The following is a 24,284-nucleotide window of genomic DNA, read 5'->3' as shown; positions in this document are numbered from 1 at the left end:
AGTTCAGTTACCGGAACTGGAGTCCTGTTGAATGGCAGATGTATCCAAGTCATCCGCTCCCAAGTACTTCTCTAGCCGTTCTGTGGAAACACTGGCCTAAGAGAGACACAAAATATCTCAACCAAAACAATAATAATAATAATAAATAATCTCTTTTTCAAAAATCCAATAGCAAGCACAAGCAGGAAGAGGTGTCCTGGCTTTGTGTCATCAGCCTTGAGTGTGGAAGTACCATACACATTCGAGTATAAGCCGACCCGAATATCAGGCAAGGCACCTAATTTTACCACAAAAACTGCATTAAAACTGCTGGACACTCCCTCAATACAATAGCACCTTGCTCAGCTAAATGGTCATTCCATGATACCCACCTTCCCGACATGATCACTGAAGACGGATGTATGCATAAGCAAACGTGGTGAAGAAAGCTGATGGTGCCCGGCTATCAAAAAGATATAGCGTCTGGGGTCTTAAAGGCTTGAAGGCAAACAAGCGGCCATCTAGCTCAAAAGCAAAAAAGCCCACAGAGTAGAAGCACACAGCCTAAGTGAACATGAGGTGTTGAAAGGATCGGGGAGCAGACACCAAAGAACAAAAACCATCATTGTGTGATCACCTTCCCCACATAAACACTGAAGACGAATGTGTGCATAAGTAAGTGTGGTGAAGAAGGTGATGATGCCCGGCTATTGAGAGATACAGCATCTGGGGACTTAAAGGCTTGAAAGTAAACAAGCGGCCATCTAGCCCAGAAGCAACAAAGCCCACATGGAAGCAGCACACCAACATGTGTGATCATGAAGGGCCAAGGGGACCAGGTTTTAAGCAACAAAGGCGGGGGGGGGGATCTTATTATCGTGAATGAGGGGAGTGCATGATGGGGACCCAATGTCCATCTGTAGACAACTGGTCATACCTTGCAGAGGGGTAGTGGGGAGGAGATAAGTCACTCAGGGTTCAGTGTAGCAATAATGAAACTCAAAACCTCCCTCTAGTTCTTAAACGCTTCCTCCCCTCCAACTATCGTGATCCCAATTCTACCTTGAAAACCTGGTTAGACCAGAGGATGCACAGTGGTACAGTTGGGATCTGGAAACACAGGGAATCTAGGACAGATGAACCCCTCAGGACAAACGGTGAAAGTGGTGATACTAGGAGGGAAGGGGGTGTAGAAAGGGGGAACCGATCTCGGGGATCTACATATAACATCCTCTCTGGAGGATGGGCCACAGGAAAGTGGGTGAAGGGAGACGCTGGGCAGTGTAAGATAAGATAAAATAATAATTTATAAATTATTGAAGGTTTATGAGGGAGGGAGAGGGAAAAAAGGAAAATGAGCTGATTCCAGGAACCCAAGTGGAAGGCGAATTTTGAGAATGATGAGGGCAATGAACATATAAGGGTGCTTTACTCAATTGATGTATGTATGGTTTGTGATAAGAGTTGTATGAGCCCCAATAACTGTGCTGGAAAACTCGGCTTCTACACGACGGTATACGGCAGATAGTTAATCTACCAGGCTTCTCGCCCTTGACTTTGTCATTTGCCTTGGCTGGAATACCAGATGCCCATGACAGACTCAGCCTAGGGACCTTCCTCCGCGGGACCAAGGGGCTGTAAGATGCTCTATTTCAACCCCTCACTCAGCGGTCCCACTTTACTGCGGTTGCTCTTTGTTCTGTGGCCCCAGCTCCTGAAACCATCTCCTGCCTTCTTCCACAACAGAATCCTAACTTCCCTCTGGTTTGGGTGAGTGGCCCCTGGACTCGCCTTCTTTTACTGAGTTTGTGTTCTAACGGATCCACTACCGGGACCTTCTGCAGGAGAGGAGGTGGCTCTGTCATGGCGCCATGGTGGCCATGCCCCTCTCCACGTAAACCACATAGACAACCAAGCCAAACTCACTGCCACTGAGTCCATTCTGACTCCTAGTGACCCCCTAGGATAGACTTGAACTGCCCTTGTGGGTTTCTGAGGCCGTAAATTCCTAAGGGCACCAACAGCCTCCTCCTCTTCCTCCCTCAACATGTCACCAGGGCTGGTCTGCACGGGCAAAGCAGCTGAAACCGAGGGAGTTCCCAGGGAGAGTTCCCACCCACCTCCCTGTCTTCCACGGACGATGTCATTTGGTGGCTTCTCATTGCCACATGGGTTCTGATGAACGGCTTCGGGTCCCGCCCCCTCCTTCAGGTACAACCACCAGCTAGGCTACTTCTTAGCATCAGCAGCAAACTATCACCCTCCTCGGCAACAGGCGGCTCACCAAGTCACTTTGTAACCTGGCTCTCTGTTTCACTGTCATTCCGAGGACAAGGGACTTGGGGAGCTGAAGCCTTTGCTGGAAGAGACTGTCCGAGTGCAGAAAAGGCGTGATGCTTCCTGGAACAAGGCAACCTTTTCCTAAACCCCGGTCCTTCCTATGGCCCGCACCTCTGGGATCCAGGCAGGCCGCCTGCTCTTCCACTTGGGATCACATCCTGCTTCTAGGTGCCCCTACTCTCCAGGTGGTCGCACAGCCTGCCCCTGGCCTGTGGACAGCCTATTGGCATCTGACTTATCCCACCTCACTTTTCAGCACTCAGACACCCCCTAGCGCATCTAAGGGCGTCCGAAGTCTAAACCGATTTTCAGGCAGCTGGAGATTCCAAAGCCTTGGGCTTTACCTGCACACAGGTGACTTTTCTGTCTCGTTGGGCCATATTTGCATAAAAACACTGCAAGAACCCTGGAAAGGTCTCGAGAAACCTACCTAGGCAAAGCTTCCAGGAAGCATGGTTAAACTGAATCATTTCATGAAATGCTTGCACCCCCATTGTCTCCCTGTGAGGGAGACGGGATTGGCGTGACTGCCTTCGTTGGAGTCAGATACACGGGGTCTCCAGGGGCTCGTGAGCTTACTAAGATAGACCGTTGGTCTCCAGAGACCACCCAGCTCTCTCTAATGGCAGCAGAACCTAGAAATGGGAGCTGATATGTTATCCTGGCCTATGGGCTAGGTCTGTCTTTTGGGAATCTGGAGTCCTACCCAGGGGAGAAGATGTGCATTCTTACCCACCTGGAGAATGGAGGAGATGACCATGGGGAGCATGCCCAGGGGGAAGCGCAGGATATTGAAGAGTGTGATGGAGGTGAAGGCCTTTTCTGCATCGAGAATGTTGTTGCTGTCCACCAGGACATAGACGGAAAATGTGGTCACAGACACCTGGAAAGAGCCAAAGTCGTGAGGAATGAGTTCCTGAAAGAGGCCTAGTGGCCCTGCATTGAGTTTCAGAAGCGCAGGGCAGGCAGGTCCTGAGTTACGACCGCGTTCAGTTCCACTGACTCAGTCACAAGCTGCTCTGACATAAACTGAATACCTCATTAAAAAAGACATTTTAATGATTGTTGCCTTTAATTACCGGTGTCTTTATAAATCTGAACTTTATTTGTCTTTGAGAAGCTGGAAACGCTTCATTTAACGACAAATAATGGTCACATGGGCCCGTTAGGTGCCGCCACATTATATGTAGCACATACCGCTAATACAAAGAAACAGCCAACCAAAAGAGAGGTACGCACAGTTCGCTATAACTCGAATACTTACAGAAATGCTCGCAAGTCAGGGACAACCCACACGTTGCTGCTGCTGCTGAAGGCGTGTTGGGGCTGCCCCCCCCCCCCCCGCCTCTTGTGTTACAGAGGAGAAAACGGAAGATCAGGAGAGCAACTGGTCCAAGGTCACAAATCAACTAGCGGCATGGTTGGGACCAGAGGTCAGCCCTCCTGGCCCCTGTATCTGTGTTCCTTTCATCGACAGACTGGTACTCCCTCCCCAGGAAGACACGCTCTCTTCTGCATGGGACTCCTGAAGACCACATTCAAGCTGAACCTTCTGAACACCTGCACTGAGTTTCTAGACCTTTGAGCAGTAAGGAAGGTAGAAACTCAAGTTGGGGATGGGCCTCAAGGTCTGAAGAGAAGCGTGGCGAGTTGAGGAAGGCGGAGCTCCTTGAACTTCTGGGGCAGGCCTAGCGCAGCTGGACCGTCTACATGGACCTTACTCTCCAGGCGACTGACCCAAGTACAAGAGCAGACAAAACCCCCAGGCTCCCCTGTCACTCACCAGGACTGGGGTTAAGTACAGGATGAACATCATCACAGTCTGGAGTTTAGCAAAGTTCAGCATGTTTTTGAGCTCTTTCTTCCTCAGGCTGTGGACTTGACTTTTGAACGAAGGCTCCCAGGCAAAATATTTTAGGATCTAAGAGGTTAGAAAAGAGAACTACTCACACAACTGCCTTCAAAAGCCTCCAGGCACATCCCATCCATTTATGTTTTAGAATAAAAACCAACACCAAACTCCCTGCCATTGAGTCCATTCTGACTCTGTTTTAGAATACGCTTTCCTAGATCTGGGCAGGTGGAGAGCCAGGTTATGAGGTATAATTGCAGAAAAGTAGCTTGCGTTTGTTGATAGCCAGCCCCAAGATTTTTTTTTTTGCCCCAAGATTTTTAATACATGTTATCTCACTTAATCTTTTTAACAAGTTTAGTGTGACCAAATGTTCCAGTTTGCCCCTTGAGCAAACCAGGACAAGATGTCACCCTACAAACTATCTCCTTTGTCCCAAGAGAATAACTTGGTCACTGATCTGGCAAGGGGTAGAACTGAGGCTGAAAATGAGGTCTACCTTTGAACTTTGCCATAGCAGCAGAAAGTCATATCAAAACTCTTTGTGGGGGACCATCAGGTCCTGTCCTTCCCTGGAAAGGAAGCTCCCTGATGGTCCCCACAAAGAAGCATCAGGATGCTGAAGGCATCCCGGTCCTTCCTTTCCAAGAAATGCAGGGTAATATTACAATCCATGAACTAGAACACACACACCAGAGTGTGCTGGCCACCTGTGTAGAAGTACATTATTATGAAAGCCGGTAAATAGAAGATAAGAAGCAGACTTTTTTTCTGCCTATTTTGTTATTTTCTTTATAGAATCCCAGCAAATAAAGGTCAATGGAGTAATAGAATCAGAACATCGCTATTTTGTAACACCTGATGAAATAAGGGGGTGGTCATCAGAGGCTGCTAAGACTTTTATAGCAGTGATTTTTAACCCTAGTTTCACATTAGACTCACCTTAAAAAGCAAACATTCACTGCCATTGAGTTAATGCTGGCTCATAGCAACCCTGGAGGACAGGGCAGAACTGCCCCTGTGAGTTTCTGGGACTGTGGCTCTTTAAGAGAATAGAAAGCCTCATCTTTCTCCCTTGGAGCTGGCTGATGGTTTCAAACTGCTGACCTTGCGGTTATCAGCCTAACTCGGAACCACTACACCACCAGAGCTCCCTTAAAATCATCTAGGGAGCTGTTCAAACTATGTGGTTAAATACATATAATTGAGCCCACCTCCCTGGATCTCACTGCATTGGTTTGAGGTAAGGCCCAACCTTGCAGGTGATTTTAATGTGCTGACAAGGTTACAAACCACTGCTCTAGGTGGACAAATGGTGGGGACCTTTGTAATCTATGAATCAGGCTGACAAGACCTGGACCCACTGCTTCATTGGGAAATACCCAGTGCCACTGGAAAGCATTTCTACCCTGTCACTTACCCCTAACACACACACTAAACTCTACATCTGATCAAGCCTCTGGATCTAACGATCAATTTACAGGAAATACAGAAAATAGGCATTGGTTTCACCAATGAGTGACAAAAGAAAGGAAAGCTAAGATCGTTGTGAGTTAAACAAACCCACTGCTATTGAGACGACTCCAACTGACTGTAACTCTATGGGGCACAGGACTGCTTCATAGGTGTCCTGTGGCTGTGATTGCTTTACGGGAACAGCCAATCTCATCTTTCTCCCAAGTAGTGGTTGGTGGGTTGGAACTGCCAACCTTTTGATTAGCAGTGCAGACAAGCCCACAATGCCATCAAGGCTCCTTTGTAAGTTTAAAACATTATCCATTAAATGCCACGTGTGGATATTTGTCGGGTCCTTATTAAAACAAAACACTCCTAAAGACCAACAAATTATCCTTGAACTAACTACAAGCTTTTCTTTCTTGTTGTGTTTTGTTTTGGAGGTTTTTTGGTCATTGGTTTGTTGTTGTTGTTTTGTTGTATATTGTTGCTTGGTTTTGCTCTGTCTTGTTTTTGTGCATGTTATTATCTCCGCAGGTCTGTCTAAATAAGATAGGCTGGATGAACGATCTGGAGGAGAAAACAACGGGATGGACAGTTCTGGGGAGATATGGGAGAGGGGAGGTGGAGGGAGAGGAAGTGGTGTTAACAAACCCAGGGACAAGGGAACAACAAGTGATCCAAATTGGTGGTGAGGAGGGTGTGGGAGGCCTGGTAGGGCATGAACAAAGGTAATGTAAAAAAAAGGAATTGCTGAAACCCTGGTCAGGACTAAGCATGATAATGGGACAGGAGGAAAGTCAAGGGAAATAGAGGAAAATGCTGGGAGGCAAAGGGCATTTATAGAGGTCTAGCTAAAGACATGTATATATGCAAATATATTTATATACGAGGATGGGGAACTAGATCTATGTGCATATATTTATAGGTTTAGTATTAAGGTAGCAGAACATTGGGCCTCCACTCAAGTACTTCCTCGATGCAAGAACACTCTCTTCTATTAAATTTGGCATTCTATGATGCTCACTTTCCCGACACAACCACTGAAGACAAAGCGGGTGAATAAGTAAATGTGGTGAAGAAAGTTGATGGTGCCCAACTATCAAATGATATAGAGTCTGGGGTCTTAAAGGCTTGAAGGTAAACAAGCGGCCATCTCGCTCAGAAGAAACAAAGCCCACCTAGAAGAAGCACACTGGCCAGTGCGATCACAAGTGTCGAAGGGAGCAGGTATCAGGCATCATCAGAACAAAAAATCTTACCATAGTGAATGAGAGGGGGAGTACGGAGTGGAGACCCAAAGCCCATTTGTAGGCCACTGGAGATCCCCTTTCAGAGGGTCTCGGGGAGGAGATGAGCCAGACAGGTGTGATATAGCAATGATGAAAAATACAACTTTCCTCTTCCTACATGCTTCCTTTCCGCCCCTCCCCCGCCCCCCAACTATCATGATCCCAATTCTACCTTGCAAGTCTGGCTAGACCAGAGGATGGACACTGGTACAGATAGGAACCGGAAACACAGGGAATCCAGCCAGGGCGGATGATCCCTTCAGGACCAGTGGTGTGAGTGGTGATACTGGGAACTATAGAGGGAGGGTGGGTTGGAAAGGGGGACCTGATTACAAGGATCTACATGTGACCTCCTCCCTGGGGGGCAGACAACAGAAAAGTGGGTGAAGGGAGATATCGGACAGGGCAACATATGACAAAATAATAATTTATAAATTATCAAGGGTTCATGAGGAAAAGGGGAGCGGGAAGGTAGGGGGAGAAATGAGGACCTGATGCCAAGGGCTTAAGTGGAGAGCAAATGTTTTGAGAATGATGAGGGCAATGAATGTACAAATGTGCTTTACACAATTGATGTATGTATGGCTTGTGATAAGAGTTGTATGAGTCCCTAATAAAATGATTAAAATTAAAATAAAAAGTTGATTGTGATAATGATTGTACAATTCTTCTTGATATAATTGAACTATTGAATTGTATGATATGTGGATTAGGTGCCAATAAAAATGTAAAAAATAAAAGAAAAAAATAAATTATGAGACATTTGGGGGACATTCAATAGTATCAAAGAATGATATAATTGCTCATTTTTTACAGTTGTTAATTGATAACTATAATACAATTGTTTACTTTTTTAGGTGTGATATTGGTCTCATAGTTATGCTTTTAGAAAGGAAATCCTTTCAAAGATTGTAAAGAATTTACAAATGAGATGCCAGTGTGTCTGAGATTGGTGTTAAAACAATATAGCAGACCATGAGGTGGGGAGTGGAGACATAGTTGGAGTGAGATAGGTCATGGTGATGATTGTGCAAACTGGATGATGCTTACTTCTGTGTTTGTTTGGAAGTTTCTACAACCAATGGTTAAAAACAAAATGAGACACTTTCAAAATAAATAAAATTTTAAGGTTAAAATTGGGCATGAGAAACTTGGGGTAAGGGAGACAGCAGACAGGGTAAGGTATGAAAATAATAATAATTTATAATTTATCAAGGGTTCATGAGGATGTCAGGGTGGGGGACAGAAGGGTAAAAAGAGGAGCTGATACCAAGGGCTCAAGTAGAAAGAAAATGTTTTGGAAATGATGATGGCAACATATGTACAAATGTACTTTACACAATCGATGTATGGATTGTTATAAGAGCCCCCAATAAAATTATTTATTTAAAAAAAGGGTGTGGGGTGTGGGAAAAGTCATAGACTATGAAACAAGGGGTTGGGGCTCAGGAGTCATCTGACATTCAGTAGGACTGGAGCACTACGCGACACCTCTCTCAAGGGTATGTGAAGGTCACAAAATCCCTTCCTATTTTCTTACCTTGATCCCACTGAGAATTTCATTCATAATCTTTAAACGCTTGTCTTTATTCTTCATATTTTTCGTCTGCCAGGAAAATGCAAAATAAAAACAGAGCAAAATAAAAACTCACAGCCATCAAGGCAATGCCGACTCGTGGCCACACAACAAGATGGGATAGAACTGCTCCAGTGAGTTTCCAAGACTGTCTTTATGGGAGTAGAAAGCCCCATCTTTCTCCCGCAGAGTGGCTGGTGATTTCAAACTGCTGACCATGTGGTTAATAGACCAATTGTGTAACCACTACGCCACCAGGGCTTCCTTGAGGTGTTCAGAGAGGGGCGATTCACCTCTACCTATGTTCCTGTCAGCCCACTCCACTCCTGCCGACCTGGCTTTCTTTCTGATTCTCGAACATGCCAAGCTCATTTCTGCCCTCACAGCCTTTGCCAGGCTGCCAGGTTGTTCTTCCTTTACCCTTTCTCAATCTTGTTCCTTTCCATTAGGCTCGTGTCATTAAACGATCGCCCCTTACAAGTTCTCTCCTCACTGACACCATTTCAGACCTTCCAAGAAAACAACCACCCATCCACTCACTATCACATCACCTAGTTTAGCTCTCTGCAGAGTACGTCCAGGTAGAATGCAATTACTCTGGGAGTAGGACATTTATCTGTCTAACTTGTTACTGTATTCCCAGAATAGTAAGATATACAATATTTTAAAATAAATATTTGTAAGATGAAGGGATGAAGAATTCATCCTATATTCTCACCAACGAGTTCCCCCAACCAACTATGCATTTCTGACAGAGTTAAGGAGCCCGACGGAGCTGTCCAAGTAGGTGTAGCAAGAGGGATTGCTAGAATTTAGGCTTAAAGGCTGCATCACTCGTGTGACTGCTCCATGTAGTTGGTTTTTATTGCTATTAGCAACAGGCAAGGAGCCAAATCATTGTCTGGAGGAGAGCCCAGCAAAGCAGAGTGGAAGAATTATGAGCAAAGCCTCTGGGATAACCCTTCCCTCTCCAACCAGGTTCTGGCCTCAAACATGAAGAAGGAGAGACTAGATAAACCCAAAGAGTGATCGGAAGATAGAAAAGTCAAGTTCATTGGGAAAAGTAGAAAGTCTTCAACCCCCTTGACCTTGCTCAAGCTCTCAGAAAGAGCGAGAGCAGAATTAGCAAGAGCTGATACATGGAAGATGACATAGATGCCCAGCGCGGCTTGGTTTCCTTACCTGAATTTTTCTATTCTTGGTGGCTAAGATCCCATTAATTGGGATGAGAAGCACCATCACCCCAACACCTGCAAAGACGGAGGGTCCCAATTCTCTCCAGAGGAAGTAGATTGATAAAATAATCTGCAGTGGGCAGGACCACAGCAAGTGGAGGAAGGTGGCCACGTCCATGAGCTTCTGGCCATCCACGGACATCAGGTTCACCGTCTCTCCGACGGTGTACTGCTTCTTGGCCAGGTTGGAGAGGGTCAGCGCCTAAATATCAAGATTAGAAATGGGTCCCAGCTGCAAAGTCAAGGACATTGGGGTAGGGGTGAGGGGCGAAAGGGAAGTGAGCTCAGAATACAACGGGGCCCTCCAGAGGCACATGATTTCTCAGAGGGATCGTGCCTTTGGTCTCACTTCCAACCCGTTCACAGTGGTGTGTCATCCGTGATCACTCTTTCTCCCTCTTCCCACCTTCCCTTATCCTCTTCTATGTGTGCTGTTCTGCTGGCTTGGAAGACGCTCAGGTTCCCCTGTAGGTGTCCCTTGAGCTGGCATATCTGAGAAGCCTACCTTGACTCAATTCTCTGTGTTACATAATGCCCTCCGCTTATCTCCATGATGAGATGGATGACGTTGAGTGATGACGGTTGTGTTTCTATTTCTCTAGCCTATGTGAACCCCGTGAGCCCCTGACAGAATCAGAGCATGCGGCAGTAAGGAGAGATCAAATATTGATGCCAAGAAGGAAGGCGAGAAGGTGGTGAGGAAGGAACAGAGGAGGAAAGAAGAGAGAAGGGGGGAGGGAGGAAAATGGAAGGGAAAAAGAGGTTTCTGATGGTGGCCACATTAGTCAGAGGCAGATACCAGTGTAGGAGTTGAAACCATGCCCAACCAAGACAGAGGTCGTGAAACGGAAGAGAGCTGCCGGGCTCACCCGGTGGACCTGTCTGTTGTTAGTAATTTGGGGCCAATATCCATCCATCCATCCATCCATCCATCCATCCATCCATCCATCCATCCACAGACACTCCTGTTTCCTGTGAGAGCGCTCAGAGGCTGGTGTCCACAGACCCGTCACTTACAAGGATGCCTGCACAAGTGTATTCCACTGTGGGCTCAGAGCAGCCAGAGTTGAGAGAGCGAAGACAGTCGAAGAGGCAGGGAATCTTAGAGGATCATCATAGATGTGCAGAACGCCGCGTAACACAGATGCAGCTAGAGGACATTGCGTTGTGTGCAGTAAGCCGAGCACAGAAGGATGAATGTGGTATAAGACCCTTCGTGTAAAAAGTCAAGACAAGGTTTGTACAGAAAAAATCACTGTTGAAGGTGACCGGGGGGGCGGGAGGAGGGGGGGAAGAGACGACACGCATGCACTTGAGGGAAAGAAACGCCCCTGTATAATTCGGGAGCCAGTCAGCACAAAGGGACCAAGACAACGGAAGAAACCGGGAGGCAAACAAGCGTGAAATAAATAAAAGTAAAACACGGTCACCATAATCCAGCCATGACACAAACGGTGATCATCTCCATGTGGACACGTTGATAGACACTCAAGCTTAGCAGGGGGTGGACGGGGGTGGACGGGGGTGGATGGGGGCGGACGGGGATGGAAGCAGGGGGTGGAAGCAGGGGGCGAAATGGAACCACAGCCAGCTTTGACTGGGAATATCCCCTCGCATGTTCTTCTATGCACTGCAACTATATCCAGAAATAAAGCAGAACATGCAGAGCAAAGTCACACACACACACAAAAACCATTCAGCCATAACCAAACCATTTTAAAGAATGAGTTGCTGGGCCTGAGGACTCATGTCCATTCTTTGGAGGGACATCAAGGTCAATTGGAAAGACATAATTCACAAGGACAATATTCTACATCCTACTTTGGCGAGTCGCATCGGGGAGGGGGTCTTAAAAGCTTGTGAGTGGCCAGCTAAGGTGAAAGAAAGTCCCGGTGTCTCCCCATCAGAAGCAAAGAGGAGTGAAGAGCATTAAAGACCCATGGGAACAATTCAGCTAAAGACACGGGACCACGCGAGCTCCAGCTACACTACTTCAAAACTCCGAAGACCAGACTAGAGGGTGCCCATCTACCACTGCCTAGCCACTCTGAAAGGGGGCCCTTGACAGATGGGAGAAAATGTGGAACAACACTCATTAACAATCAAAGACCAGTCTTACTGCTTGGATAGACTCTGATGGAATCCCTGAGACTATGCCCCTAAGTTAACCTTTAACGCTTAATCACTTTATTGGAGGGCTCTTACAAATCTTATGACCATCCATCATTCAATTGTATTAAGCTCATTTGTACGTATGTTGTCATCAACATTCCCAAACCATTTTCTTTCTACTTGAGCCCTTGGTAGCAGCTCCACTTTTTTCCCCTTCCTCCCCCACCTCTCACCCTCTTGAATCCTTGATCAATTATATATTACTGTTGTTGCTTCATGTCTTACACTGTCTGTTGTCTCCCTTCACCCACAGTTTTGTTATTTATCCACCTGGGGGTGCTATATATTCAACCTTGTGATGGGTTCCCCCTTTCTCACCAGCCCCCCATCCCTCTACCCTCATGATATCGCTACTCCCACTACTGTTCCTCAGGGTTTTTATCTGTCCTGAATCTCAAGTGTCCAGAGTTCTTATCTGTAGCAATGTGTGTACTCTGGTCTAGCCGGATTTGTAAAGTAAAAGCGGGTCATGGTAGTGGTTGGGGACTGGGGTGGGAGAAGCATTCAGGAACAAGAGGAATGATGTGTGTGTTGCCAATGCTATACTGCACCCTGATTGAATCATCCGTTCCTGTGACCCTTCTGTGGGGGGGGGGAGGATGTCCAATTGTCTACAGATGGGCTTTGGGTCTCCACTCCACCCCCCTCTTTCTCATCGATATAACTGTTTGTTTTGGATCTTTTAATGCCTTAAAAAAAATTTGTCAGCCACTGGAGATCCCCTCATAGAGGGGTTTAGGAGAGGAGATGGGTCAGTCAGGGTGCGATGTAGTACCGACGAAGAACACAGCTTTCTCCCCCCAGATCCTGGATGCTTTCTCCCCCCAACTACCATGATCTGAATTCTACCTTGCGGGACTAGATGGGGCAGAGGTTGTGCACTGGTGCAGATAGGAGCTGGAGGCACAGGGAATCCAGGGTAGACGATACCTTCAGGACCAGGGGTGTGAGGGGCGATACTGGGAGAGTAGAGGGTGAGTGGGTTGGAAAGGGGGAACTGATTACAAGGATCCATATGTGTCCTCCTCCCTGGGAGAAGGCCGGCAGAGAAGGCGGGAAAGGGAGACACCGGATAGGGCAAGATATGACAAAATAACAATCTATAAATTATCAAGGGCTCATGAGAGGGGGGGGGCGGGGAGGGAGGGGGAAAAAAAGAGGACCTGATGCAAAGGGCTTAAGTGGAGAGCAAATGCTTTGAAAATGATTAGGGCAAAGAATGTATGGATGTGCTTTATATAATTGATGTATGTATATGTATGGATTGTGATAACAGTTGTATGAGCCCCTAATAAAATGTTTAAAAAAAAACACCAAAAAACCTTTATCTCTTTCACTCCCAAGGTCTAACTTCCAGCCAAAGGATAGATAGGCCTGTGAGATGAACACCATCAGGGGGAAGCACTCCAATCATCCAAGAACAAAGGGCAATGTTTCCCCAGGGATAAAGTTCAGAGGGTAGGAAAGAAATGGCAAACATGGGGAGGAAGTGGGATAAGTGCTGCTGCATTGTGAGGATTGCAATCAATGTCGCAAACTAAAATGTGTATGATTGGTTGAATGGAAAACCAATAGGTGCAGGTTTTCTCCCAAATCCTAAGAGAAAAAAAAATTAAATCCATAGTGGGGATATAACAGAATTGAAAGCAGAAACTCAAACAGATATGTATATACCAATGGTCATGCAGCATTATTTGCAACAGCCCCAAATGGAAACAACCCAAGCATCTATCAATAGAAACATATTTTTTAAGTGTGGCATACAACAAACCAAGGGACAAGGGAACAACAAGAGATCTAAAATTGATGTGGAAGAGAGTGTAGAATGCCTGGTGGGGTTGGATCAAGTGCAATGTAGCCAAGAGTAATTACTGAGAGGCAAATGAAGGTCAAGCATGATAGTGCGGCAGGAGGAAAGTAAAAAGAAATAGATGAAAGAACAAAGAGGCAAAAGACATTTATAGAGGTATAAACATAGGCATGTTCATATGTAAATATATTAATATATAACAGTAAGGCTATAGTTCCTTGTATATATATTTATAGATTAAGTGTGAAGGTAGTAGATGGACATTGGGTCTCTACTCAAGTCCTCCCTCAACACAAAAACACTATTCTAATACTCTGGCGTTCTGTGATGCTCACCTTCCCGACAAAATTACTGAAGACAAAATGGGTGCATAAGCTAATGTAGTGAAGAAAGCTGATGTTGCCCGGCTATTACAAGATACAGCGTCTGGGGTCTTAAAGGTCTTAAGTTAAACAAGCTGTCATCTATCAGGGAAGCAACAAAACCCACATGGAAGAAGCACAACAACCTGTGTGATCATGAGGTGTCAACGGGATCAGGTATCAAACATCAGAAGACCCAAAACAAACAACCATTTTGATGCGAACAAGGTGGGGGTTCAGAATGGAGACCCAAAGTCCATCTGCAGACAATTGGACATTCCCTCACAGAAGGGTCACAAAGAAGGGATGAGTCAGACAGGGTGCAGCATAGCACCGATGAAACATACAACGTTACTCTAGTTCTTTAATCCCCGCCTCCTCCCCCAATACCATGATCCCAATTCTATCTTAAAAATCTGGCTAGTCAAAAAAAATTAAATTAAAAATAATTTTTTAATCTGGCTAGTCCAGAGCATGTACACTGATACAGAGAAGAGCTCTCGACACACAAAATCTAGGACAGATAAACCCCTCAGGACCAATAATGAGAGTAGTGATACCATGAGGATAGGGTAAAGGTGGGGGGACAGGGGGGAGAAAGGGGAAACAGATCGCAATGTTCAACATACAACCCACCCCACCCCCTGCCCCACTGGGGACGAACAACAGAAATGTGGGTGAAGGGAGACAGCAGATGATGTAAAATATGAAATATAAATAATTTATTAATTATCAAGGGTTCATGAGGGTGGAAGGGTCGGGGAGGAAAGGGAAAATAGGGGAGTTGATACCAAGGGCTCAAGTAGAAAGAAAATGTTTTGGAAATGATGATGGCAACAAATGTACAAATGTGCTTGATACAATGGATGTACGGATGGTTATAAGAGCTGCAAGAGCCCCCCCACCACTAAAATGATTTATTAAAATAAATAAAATGTGGTATATATACAATGGAATAATTCACCCATAAATAGAAATGAAGTTGTGATGCCCATGACAACACAGGCGAATGCCAAAGGCATACTGAGTGCGTAAGTCAGAGGCTAAAGAGCACCTGTTACATGGTCCCACTAATAGGAAATATCTGGAGGAGAACGAGAGATAAACAGACTGGGTGTAAGGGGGAACGATGGGTGATTGCTTCAGAGGCATTGAGTTCAGTTTAAAAAACAAAAAACGCTGCATTGAGTTACTTATCACTCACAGGGACGCTCTTGGACAGGGTCGGGCTGTCCCTGTGGGTTTCCAAGATGATAGCTCTTCCTGGGAGTAGAAAGCCTCATCTTTCTCCCATGCCACAGGAGTTGTAGTTAAAAGCACCAGTCTGTGGTTTCGAACCACTGACCTTAAGGTTAGCAGCTGCACACGCCACCACAGGGCTACGAGGTGATGAAGACTTTTGGAAACTGACAGTGGTGATGGTTGTACAACATCTCACTCACTCACTGCCCTCAAGTTGGTTCCGACTTCCAGTGGACCCTGTAGGACAGAACAGAACTGCGCCTGCCTCTCCGGTTCTAAGAGGGTCACCTCAACCTTCTGGATGTAGAGAGCCTCATCTCTCTCCCTGGTGCAGGCTGGTGGCTTCACACGACTACTTGACCTGAGCACCCCACATGCAGCCAGTCCGACACCAGGGCTTCTTGGTACAACACAGTGACTGTTATACATGTTGCCGAATGCCTCATTCACAAATGGTTAAAATGATAGTTTTTCCCTAATATTTTACCACAATTTTTAAAAAGAGACTAAATAACATAGACTGGATGAAGACCCTGGAGAAGAAAATAATGGGATCGACAATTCCGGGGGGACATGGAAGAGGAGGGGGTCGGGGGAAAGGAAGTGATATTAACAAACCCAGGGACAAGGGAACAACAAGTGATCCAAAATGGTGGTGAAAAGGATGTAGGAGGACTGGTAGGGCATGATCAAGGGTAATGTAACTGAGAGGAATTACTGAAACCCAAATGAAGGCTGAGCCTGATAGTGGGATAAAGGGAAAGAACTAGGAGGCAAAGGGCATTTATAGAGGTCTAAATATAGGCATGTTTATATGTAAATATATTTATATATTAGGATGGGGAAATAGATCTATGTGCATATATTTCTAGGTTTAGTATTAAGGTAGCAGATGGACATTGGGCCTCCACTCAAGTACTCCCTCAACACAAGAATACTTTGTTCCAGTAAACTGGCATTCCATGATGCTCACCTTCCTGACACAATAGCTGAAGACAAAGCGGGTGCATAAGCAAATGTGGTGAAGAAAGCTGATGGAGCCCGGCTATCAAAAGATATAGCATCTAGGATCTTAAAGAGTCAAAGGTAAACAAGCGGCCATCTAGCTCAGAAGCAACAAAGTCCACATGGAAGAAGCACATCAGCCTGTGTGATCACTTGGCGCTGAAGGGATCAATTATCAGGCATCAAAGAACAAAAAATCATATCATTGTGTGCTCACCTCCCCGATATGATCGCTGAAGACAAATGGGTGCATAAGCAAATGTGGTGAAGAAAGCTGATGATACCTGGCTATCAAAAGATATAGTGTCTGGGGTCTTAAAGGCTTGAAGGTAACCAAACGCCATCTAGCTCAGAAGCAAAAAAGCCCACATGGAAGAAGTACACCAGCCTGTGTAATCAGGAGGCGTCAAAGGGATCAGGTATCAGGCATCAAAGAACAAAAAACGCTATCATTGTGAATGAGGTGGAGTACGGAGTGGGGACCCAAAGCCCATTTGTAGGCCACTGGACATCCCCTTATGGAAGGGTCGCGGGGAGGAGACAAGCGAGTCAGGGTGCAGTATAGCAATGTTGAAACATACAACTTTCCTCTAGTTCCTAAATGCTTCCTCCCCACCCACTATCATGATCCCAATTCTACCTTACAAATCTCGCTAGACCAGAGGATGTACACTGGTACAGATAGGAACTGGAAACACAGGAAATCCAGAGTAGACGATCCCTTCAGGACCAGTGGTGAGAATGGCAATACAGGGAGGGATAAGGGAGGGTGGAGTAGAAATGGGGAACTGATTATGGGGATCTAAATATAACCTCCTCCCTGGTGGATGGACAACAGAAAAATGGGTGAAAGGAGACGTCGGACAGTACAAGATATGACAAAATAATAATTTATAAATTATCAAGGGTTCATGAGGGAAGGGGAGCAGAGATGGAGGGGAAAAAATGAGGAGCTGATGCCAGGGGCTTAAGTGGAGAGCAAATGTTTTGAAAATGATGAGGGTAATGAATGTACAAATGTGGTTTACAAAATTAATATATGTATGAATTGTGATAAGAGTTATATGTGCCTCCAATAAAATGATTTTAAAAAAGAATACAGAAATGGGGGGGCAGAATAAAGAATACAGAAATGTGGTGAAGGGAGACAGCAGACAGTGTAAAAGATGAAAATAAAAATAATTTATAAATTATTAAGAATTCATGAGGGTGGGAAGGAGGGGAAAAGAGGAGCTGATACCAAGGACTCAAGCAGAAAGAAACTGTTCTAGAAATGATGATGGCAACCTATGTACAAATGTACTTGATACAATTGATATGTGGATTGTTATAAGAGCTGTAAGAGTCCCCCAAAAATGATTTACTAAAATTTAAGAAAAAATAAAACAAAGGAAACCAAGTGTCAACAGATAAATCTATGTGACAAGTATACTAGAGTGGTTATTACTATTCTTGCAATATTTCTGTAAATGTATTAAACAAAGGCATTGGCAGGAAGCCCTCATGAAACAGTAAGGGGAAAACAAGAAGAATGTATTAGAGTGAAGATGTGTCCAATTATCTTAGAGAAATGGACAAACTTGCAAGTCCACGGAACTCTGTGAGTGAATATACTTGTGTCGACAGATCTAAAAAAAGGCAGGCAGAAGAGGGGTTGGTAAGCTGGTCCGCACTACACAAAAGCTGTCCTGGGAAACAGAGCCCTGCCTCTCCGCGCATGCTCAGAGCCACTGGCAAGATTGTATTCCTATCAAGGTGGGTGCACCAAACTGCTTTTAAGTGCTGACTTTTGACCATTTCTTCCTTGCTGATCTGATATTCTTTCCCAGGATATCTTGTGGAGAAAGGTAGGGAAAGGATGGGAGTGGCAGATACGGGAGTGAAGGCTGGTCAGTAGGGCAGGAGAGCTGGCCAGCTTGCCAGCTTTTCTCAGGAGTTCATCCCCACCTCCCATCCCCACTCTGTCTCTGAAAACACTTTCTACCTTTGCGTTTCCAAAGCAACATCTTTAAAGGAAGAGAAAAAAAAAAGCTGGATGGCTAACCCAAAGCAAAGAATCTTCCATTGTCAATACTATCATATCACGACATCATAACAGTACAATGATTCCCCGCTCCGTCTTGGAATACTTCAAGGAGCTGTCTCGTTGGTGATACCTGATGTGTTTTGCTTACCTTCTTATACACAGAAGCCATGACGGTTGTCCGTACAGTCATGCCCAACATAAAGCATAACTGAAAATAACTCTGAAGGCACACAGACTGGAGGAGAGCCACGGCGAAGAAAAGGACACAGTAGATGTAACCGGTCCACTGGTACGCAGCCCGATCATTTGCAAAGGAGATGAGTAATCTGCCGGAGCAAAATCAAGCAAGTGATGGTCACGCGGCCGCTGAGGACTCGTTGCCTTCCCTGTGTGTAGCTAGGTCATCTGCCCTGCCCTTGGCCCATGGGTAACCTACGTCATCAGTGTGGCCAACAACTTTGGGAAATCTGAGCTCCATACCCGTGCCTTGTTGTACCTGCCTGGGACAGTAAGCTCGCTCGCTCGGCGCTCTGGCGCTTGCATGGAGGGGAATGGCAAGAGCGCAGCGTGATGGCTCACGGCCATGAGAAGGAAGTGCTCCCCTTGACTGCCACTACAGTGCGGTGGCCCCTCACTTTGGTATATGAACTCTATGGGTGGGTGTGGGGGACCAGTCGACTGGTTTCTGGATAACAAAAGCCTGAAAAGGAATTAGGATGTGTCTTCATCATAAATTTGAAGGACTTCCTCCCAGAAGGTGGTCCATCCCATCACCGCCAGCCAAAGGATTGAAAAGTCTTATCAAGATTAACCTGAACTTCCATGGACTGGGGGGGGGGGGGGAGATAAGGATCCAGACACTATGTTCAAAGGCTCTCCTGGGATACGCTGCCCCACCTCTTGGACATAGCTCAGTCTATGGAAATGTCATGTGCCAGTAACGAGCTCCCAACACAATCTCTGAGTTTCGAGGAGGGCAGAAAAGAGACGAGAGAAACTAAAGTCTAACATCATCTTAAATCTTTAAAAAAAAAAACTGTCTTGCACATTTCACAAGGACAATGCTGTAAGGTGGAGGAAAGCCATGAGCATCTTCAAGTGGAAGTGGGAAAGAAGCTCCTGACTGCATCCACTAAGGTCAAAAAGGACAGGGAGGAGAGGCGAGCGGGAGGGCCCAGAAGACAAAGGAGGCCTGGCGACTCACTTCAGCAGTTGAGGGTTCAGAAAAGCAAGGATGTCATATATGAGTTTCAATAGAAACGATTTCAAGAGTTCCAGGTAGAAGGTTTTGAAGAGGCTCTTGAGCAACCAGGACTTGGGGAAATCTTTCGTGCCCGCAGACTCCTCTTTTTTCTTTTTAGTTTCTTCCTAGAGATAAAACCAAACAACACGACACACAGAGAGTTGCGTAGAGTGAGACTCCTCCTGCAGGATACGGTTCCAGAGCGGTAAGCCTCTGAACCCCCTCGCTCACGTGGTCCGGCGTTTGCTCTCTTTGGCACTGCCCAGTTGCCAGTTCACTCTTACGGGTGCCACTGCCAGTCTCCTCTCTCCTAACTGACCCTTGTGACCTATTTTGGATTAGACAACTCAGCTGGTGAGACCGGCACACAAAAGCAGAGTCCACTGAGTAGCTCAGGAGAAAGAGGAGGCTTTCTACACTCATAATGGTGGTCTTGAAAACCTATAGGAGCAATTCTACCCGTCCTATAGGGTCTCTATAAGTCAGAATCAACCCAAGGGCCATGTGGTTTGGGTTTTTTTTAGACTGAGTAGGCAGCTGAGGGGCAGTCTTGTGAGTGACGGGCATGGCCGTGGTACCGTCAATGTTAGATGCTCACCCATTGAACACCCACGGTTGTCAAGTGGGTCTAAACTCACAGAGAGCCTGGAATAGAGCAGAGCTGGCCCATGCCATTTTCCAGGCGGTCACCCTTATGGAAGCAGAATGACCGTCTTTCTTTTGGTTCGAAGCTCAGAGCTTCATTACTATGCCACTAGGTCGCATGTGCGTAGCCACCTTCTTGCTGTGGCTGTTTTCCTGCTCGTGACTGCTCTGGGAGCTTTTCCACTCACTCGTCTTCCTCTATTTTGACCTGCTTACATGCTCCAGAGTCCCAGCAGGACCCCCACATGTTAGCTCCTCGGTGACCCCTCTTTGCCATTTCTCCCACTAGGGTCCAATCTGGACTTGAATCTGTCTTTCTCACCTGGAAGACTGCCCCAGCCCAACCACCTCTCACCTGCACCTCACCTTACACTCATCTATTTGCTAGACAGCCGTCCAAGCAAGTGCTTTTGCTTGTTATTCTCGGTGAGCGATTTTATTAGTCATTGTTAGTGCCCTAGATTTCTGATATATAGGCCACTTGTTTACGTCTGTCTTTTCTTTTTTTTTAGTTTAGGAGTCTTTAACAAATATAAATCAGATCACAAGACTCCTCTGCCCTAAACCTCCCACTCACTCTCCATCAGATTTAAAATGCAGCCTCCTCACTGTGGACCATATGGATTAACCCATCTCATCCCATCTCATGCCACACTTCCCCTCTCTCCTGAGGCTCCAGAGCTTTCTTCCAATTCTCTGAAGGAACCAACTTGGCTCCCTGCTCAGCCTCACCCTCCTGTTCCCCCTGATGAGAATATGCTCCCTCTGACCATCCTACCGCTGGGCTTTCCTCACATTTGGATCTCTGCTCAAATGCCACCTCTTCTGAGAAGTGCCCCCATGACCCTATTAAACACTTCACGCCACTACCATTGCATTTGTTTTCTGAGTAGCGTGTATACCTCGAGCTCTCCTAGCGATCGTGATGAGAGGAAAGCAGGTTCAGGTTTACTGTGCATTTTCTGGCTCGCTGAGGTTGGTGATCCTTTCCATCTTGTTCCTGGGACTCAGTGCCCAGAATGGTCTCTGATCCACAATGGTGCTCAAAAGATATTTTTGAGAGGATAAACAATTTAGCGGCTAACGCTAAATCCCACCAAGGGGCAGACTCTAAAGTACAATTGGCATACGTTCTCCTATGGTATATGCTAAGGTGCTATTTATCCTTTTAATGGAAAAATAAACAAATTAAGTGCTATGGGAAATTTCAAATGCATCCACAAGGAGAAAGACAAGCACATTCTACTCCCGTCTGTCCATGACTAAGGTACTGCAAAGACTGTGACTCACAAATGCCAGGACAAGTCTAGAGAGCTGTAAAAATGGAAAGACACCACCTCAGATGACACTGAGCCAAAGAGGCACAATCCCACAGGGACTTAGGGGACAGTTACCAGGACGAGGACATCTTGGCTTTGACTCTGGTTCTTGTTCAAGCCATGCAGCTTGGCTTCCGGCTTCTTCTGGGAGAACTTCTGCCTCCGTCGCTGGAATGCCTCCCTGGCCTTCCACAGGTGGCCCATGGAGCATGTTTCGAACTTGCTGACTAGGACCTTGGCTTTAATGCTATCGTCGACATCCCAGACATCGTCAAGTGTCAGAGGTTCCTTGTAGCCTTTCAGAATGATGCTGGAACAAAAGTGATCCACAAGCTGGGACCCTCCAGCCTGGACCAGGGCGCTGTCTCTTCACCCTCTCTACTCAAACATGTCTGGGTCCTAATCTGGGATGAAGGGACAAGGGGATGGGACTTCTCGCTTCCTCCATCCCCACCCCTGCCCCTTTAAATTTGAGACAGGATTAGGGACAGGAGCAAAGGAAGTGAGGAGAGGTGACCGAGGCAGAAAAGACCACAAGGGAAGGAGAAGGGACATGACTAAATTACGGGTCAAAAGATCACCACGCCCTCTCCTCCTGCTTTTTCCTCCTCTCACGCTGGCTGCCTCTCTGCTGCCCAGGCATCTCCTGGCAGTGCTTCCACGATGGGCTTCAGAAGTGGAGTAGACCTGGCGTCTGCCTCCACGCTGTCTCTCCAGATCAGCGAGTTTTAACCTAAGGTACGCGCTTATTTTCACTAATTTCTAACTGGATTTTAGCCTTGCTAATAGGAATGCAGGCGCTCAACCACTTGCCTGTCCCCGGGCATCCCCTTTCCCAGCCTACTGCCTCCTTTCTTTACTTCTGTGGAACCCCAGACTGCCAAGTATGAATCCCTCCCTCTTCATCCCCTCTTCAGCATCCCATCTGCTCAACACAGGGACTAAGCTCCATTGACCTCTAACGTTCTGGGACGCTAACTAAGTGGAGGAGAAATTGAGGCCACAGGAGGGTTTGTTTGGTTGGTTTTTGAAAATGATGCTTTTCATCATTTGCAGAAGCGTGAGGTGGGGCGGGGTCTAGACAACCCAGCCATTTCCTACCTGTCATACCAACTAAAGGAAATACTACTCAGAAATGAAGCCGTGGTTGATGGATTCTGCAAGACACACAAAAAATTAGAAAGTAAATCAATTGGACATGGAAATGCTGTGGGGCTCTAAAAATCAGAGACTGGTTGTGCTAGATAGGAGGTGGTAGAAGCTAGCTATGACATTGAAGTCGGTTGATCAACAGACATTTAATTGGGAGCTATTGGATCAGTCAGCCAAAGACAAAACCCAAACCCAAGCCCGAGCAACTGTCAACTCAATGTGACTCAGGGCAACCCCATGTGTTGCTCAGGTCACCAGTGGAATGACAATATGATTTGTTGGCATAGATGTATAAATCAATTGGTCCTGTTGAAGATGGGTAAATCAGTGGCAAAGTCACTATATTTACCCTCCTATTTCCTAGTGCCATAAAGTATTTTGTACTACCTGAAGCCAGGCTCCGTGAGACCGCGACATTTCAAAGTTTAAGTTGTCAAGAGACCACTGAATTAAGTACGATACTAGGCAAGCATATTTAAGGCCTCACATTTGATGAGGTGTTTTCTGAAAACGACGACAGGATCAGGACCAGGAACTGGAATGCATAAGAGATGAAGAACAGGCAGGAGTAGGTCAGGTTAGATCCATCCTATGAGAGAAAAAAATACGGAGAGAAAATGAGTCTTTTACTCAAGTTAAATCTATCTATCTCTACGTTTAGCAGTATGTGTGTGTTGTTGTTGTTGTTGTTGAGTGCTGTGGAGTCAGTTCTGACTAACAGCCAACCCTAAGTGAAACAGCACAACACATGCCGGTCCTGCCCCATCCCCACAATGGTTCCCTTTGAGCTCCTCCTTGCAACCCCTGGGGCAGTCAACCTCACTGAGGAGCTTTCTCGCTTTCACTGACCCTCCACTTCATGAAGCATGTCCTTCCCTAGGGGCTAGTCTCTCTGGATGGCACCTCCACAGAATGGTGGGTCTGTGTGACCATGTCCTGCCTTTTCAGCGTCCCAGGACCATTCTGGCCGTACTTATTCCAACATGGATGCGTCTGTTCTTCTGGTGCGATAAAGCTAAAGTCACAGCAAATCCCCTGAAAGCAAGTCCATCCTCAAGCCATGCCACTTCCTCCAATTTAACAGTTGCCCGCGCTACCGCTTGATGTCACTCTCTCTTTAGTTCTTACCCGTAAGAGTGCCCGGATGAGAGTTTGAAGTTGGAAAGTGCCACAGAGAAGCGAAAGAATCCAGAAGAGGGTCAGGAACCAGGAATCCTTTTGCACACACCATCGCCTACTGTGCTGGATCAGCAACACCAGGAGCTGGAGAAACATGCAATCAAGCTCTGAAGACAGAGGTCACTAACCAGTACAGAAGGTGATAAGGCTGTTGGCGGTCAGGCAAAGAGAAGAGGGGGTGGGCCTGGGGCTGGGGCTGGGAGAGGACCCTGTGGGAACTCCTAGGGGCTTCAGAAAGTTCGTGGAGAAATGGGATCAAGAGAAGACAGAATTTGTCCACAGGCATCTTGAAAGCCTCTCATACTCTGACCAGGCAGAGAACACACAGACGTCGAACTGTACGTTCCTTCCCTGATACCGTCGCTGGCCCCTTTCAGTGCCCCATGCTTCTCTGGACCTC

The 24,284-nt window shown here is 46.3% G+C and overlaps 1 protein-coding gene across 1 annotated transcript in view; it reads right to left on the bottom strand.

Annotated features, from left to right (window-relative positions):
- The window catches only part of ABCC2 (ATP binding cassette subfamily C member 2), a 72,695-nt gene that overhangs the window by 30,977 nt on the left and 17,434 nt on the right, over window positions 1-24,284 (bottom strand). The window contains exons 4-14 of the mRNA XM_075533919.1: window positions 23,834-23,968; window positions 23,193-23,294; window positions 22,655-22,710; window positions 21,629-21,863; window positions 19,551-19,714; window positions 18,495-18,672; window positions 9,677-9,931; window positions 8,459-8,524; window positions 4,103-4,240; window positions 3,056-3,202; window positions 12-96 (exon numbers count right to left, since the gene is read on the bottom strand). Of these exons, the coding sequence (XP_075390034.1) occupies window positions 12-96; window positions 3,056-3,202; window positions 4,103-4,240; window positions 8,459-8,524; window positions 9,677-9,931; window positions 18,495-18,672; window positions 19,551-19,714; window positions 21,629-21,863; window positions 22,655-22,710; window positions 23,193-23,294; window positions 23,834-23,968 (1,561 nt within the window). The remainder of the gene's footprint in view (window positions 1-11; window positions 97-3,055; window positions 3,203-4,102; window positions 4,241-8,458; window positions 8,525-9,676; window positions 9,932-18,494; window positions 18,673-19,550; window positions 19,715-21,628; window positions 21,864-22,654; window positions 22,711-23,192; window positions 23,295-23,833; window positions 23,969-24,284) is intronic.

This window comes from Tenrec ecaudatus, chromosome 16 (genome assembly GCF_050624435.1).
Source record: "Tenrec ecaudatus isolate mTenEca1 chromosome 16, mTenEca1.hap1, whole genome shotgun sequence".
Lineage (NCBI taxonomy): Eukaryota > Metazoa > Chordata > Mammalia > Afrosoricida > Tenrecidae > Tenrec > Tenrec ecaudatus.
This window is presented reverse-complemented; position numbering and strand designations above follow the sequence as displayed.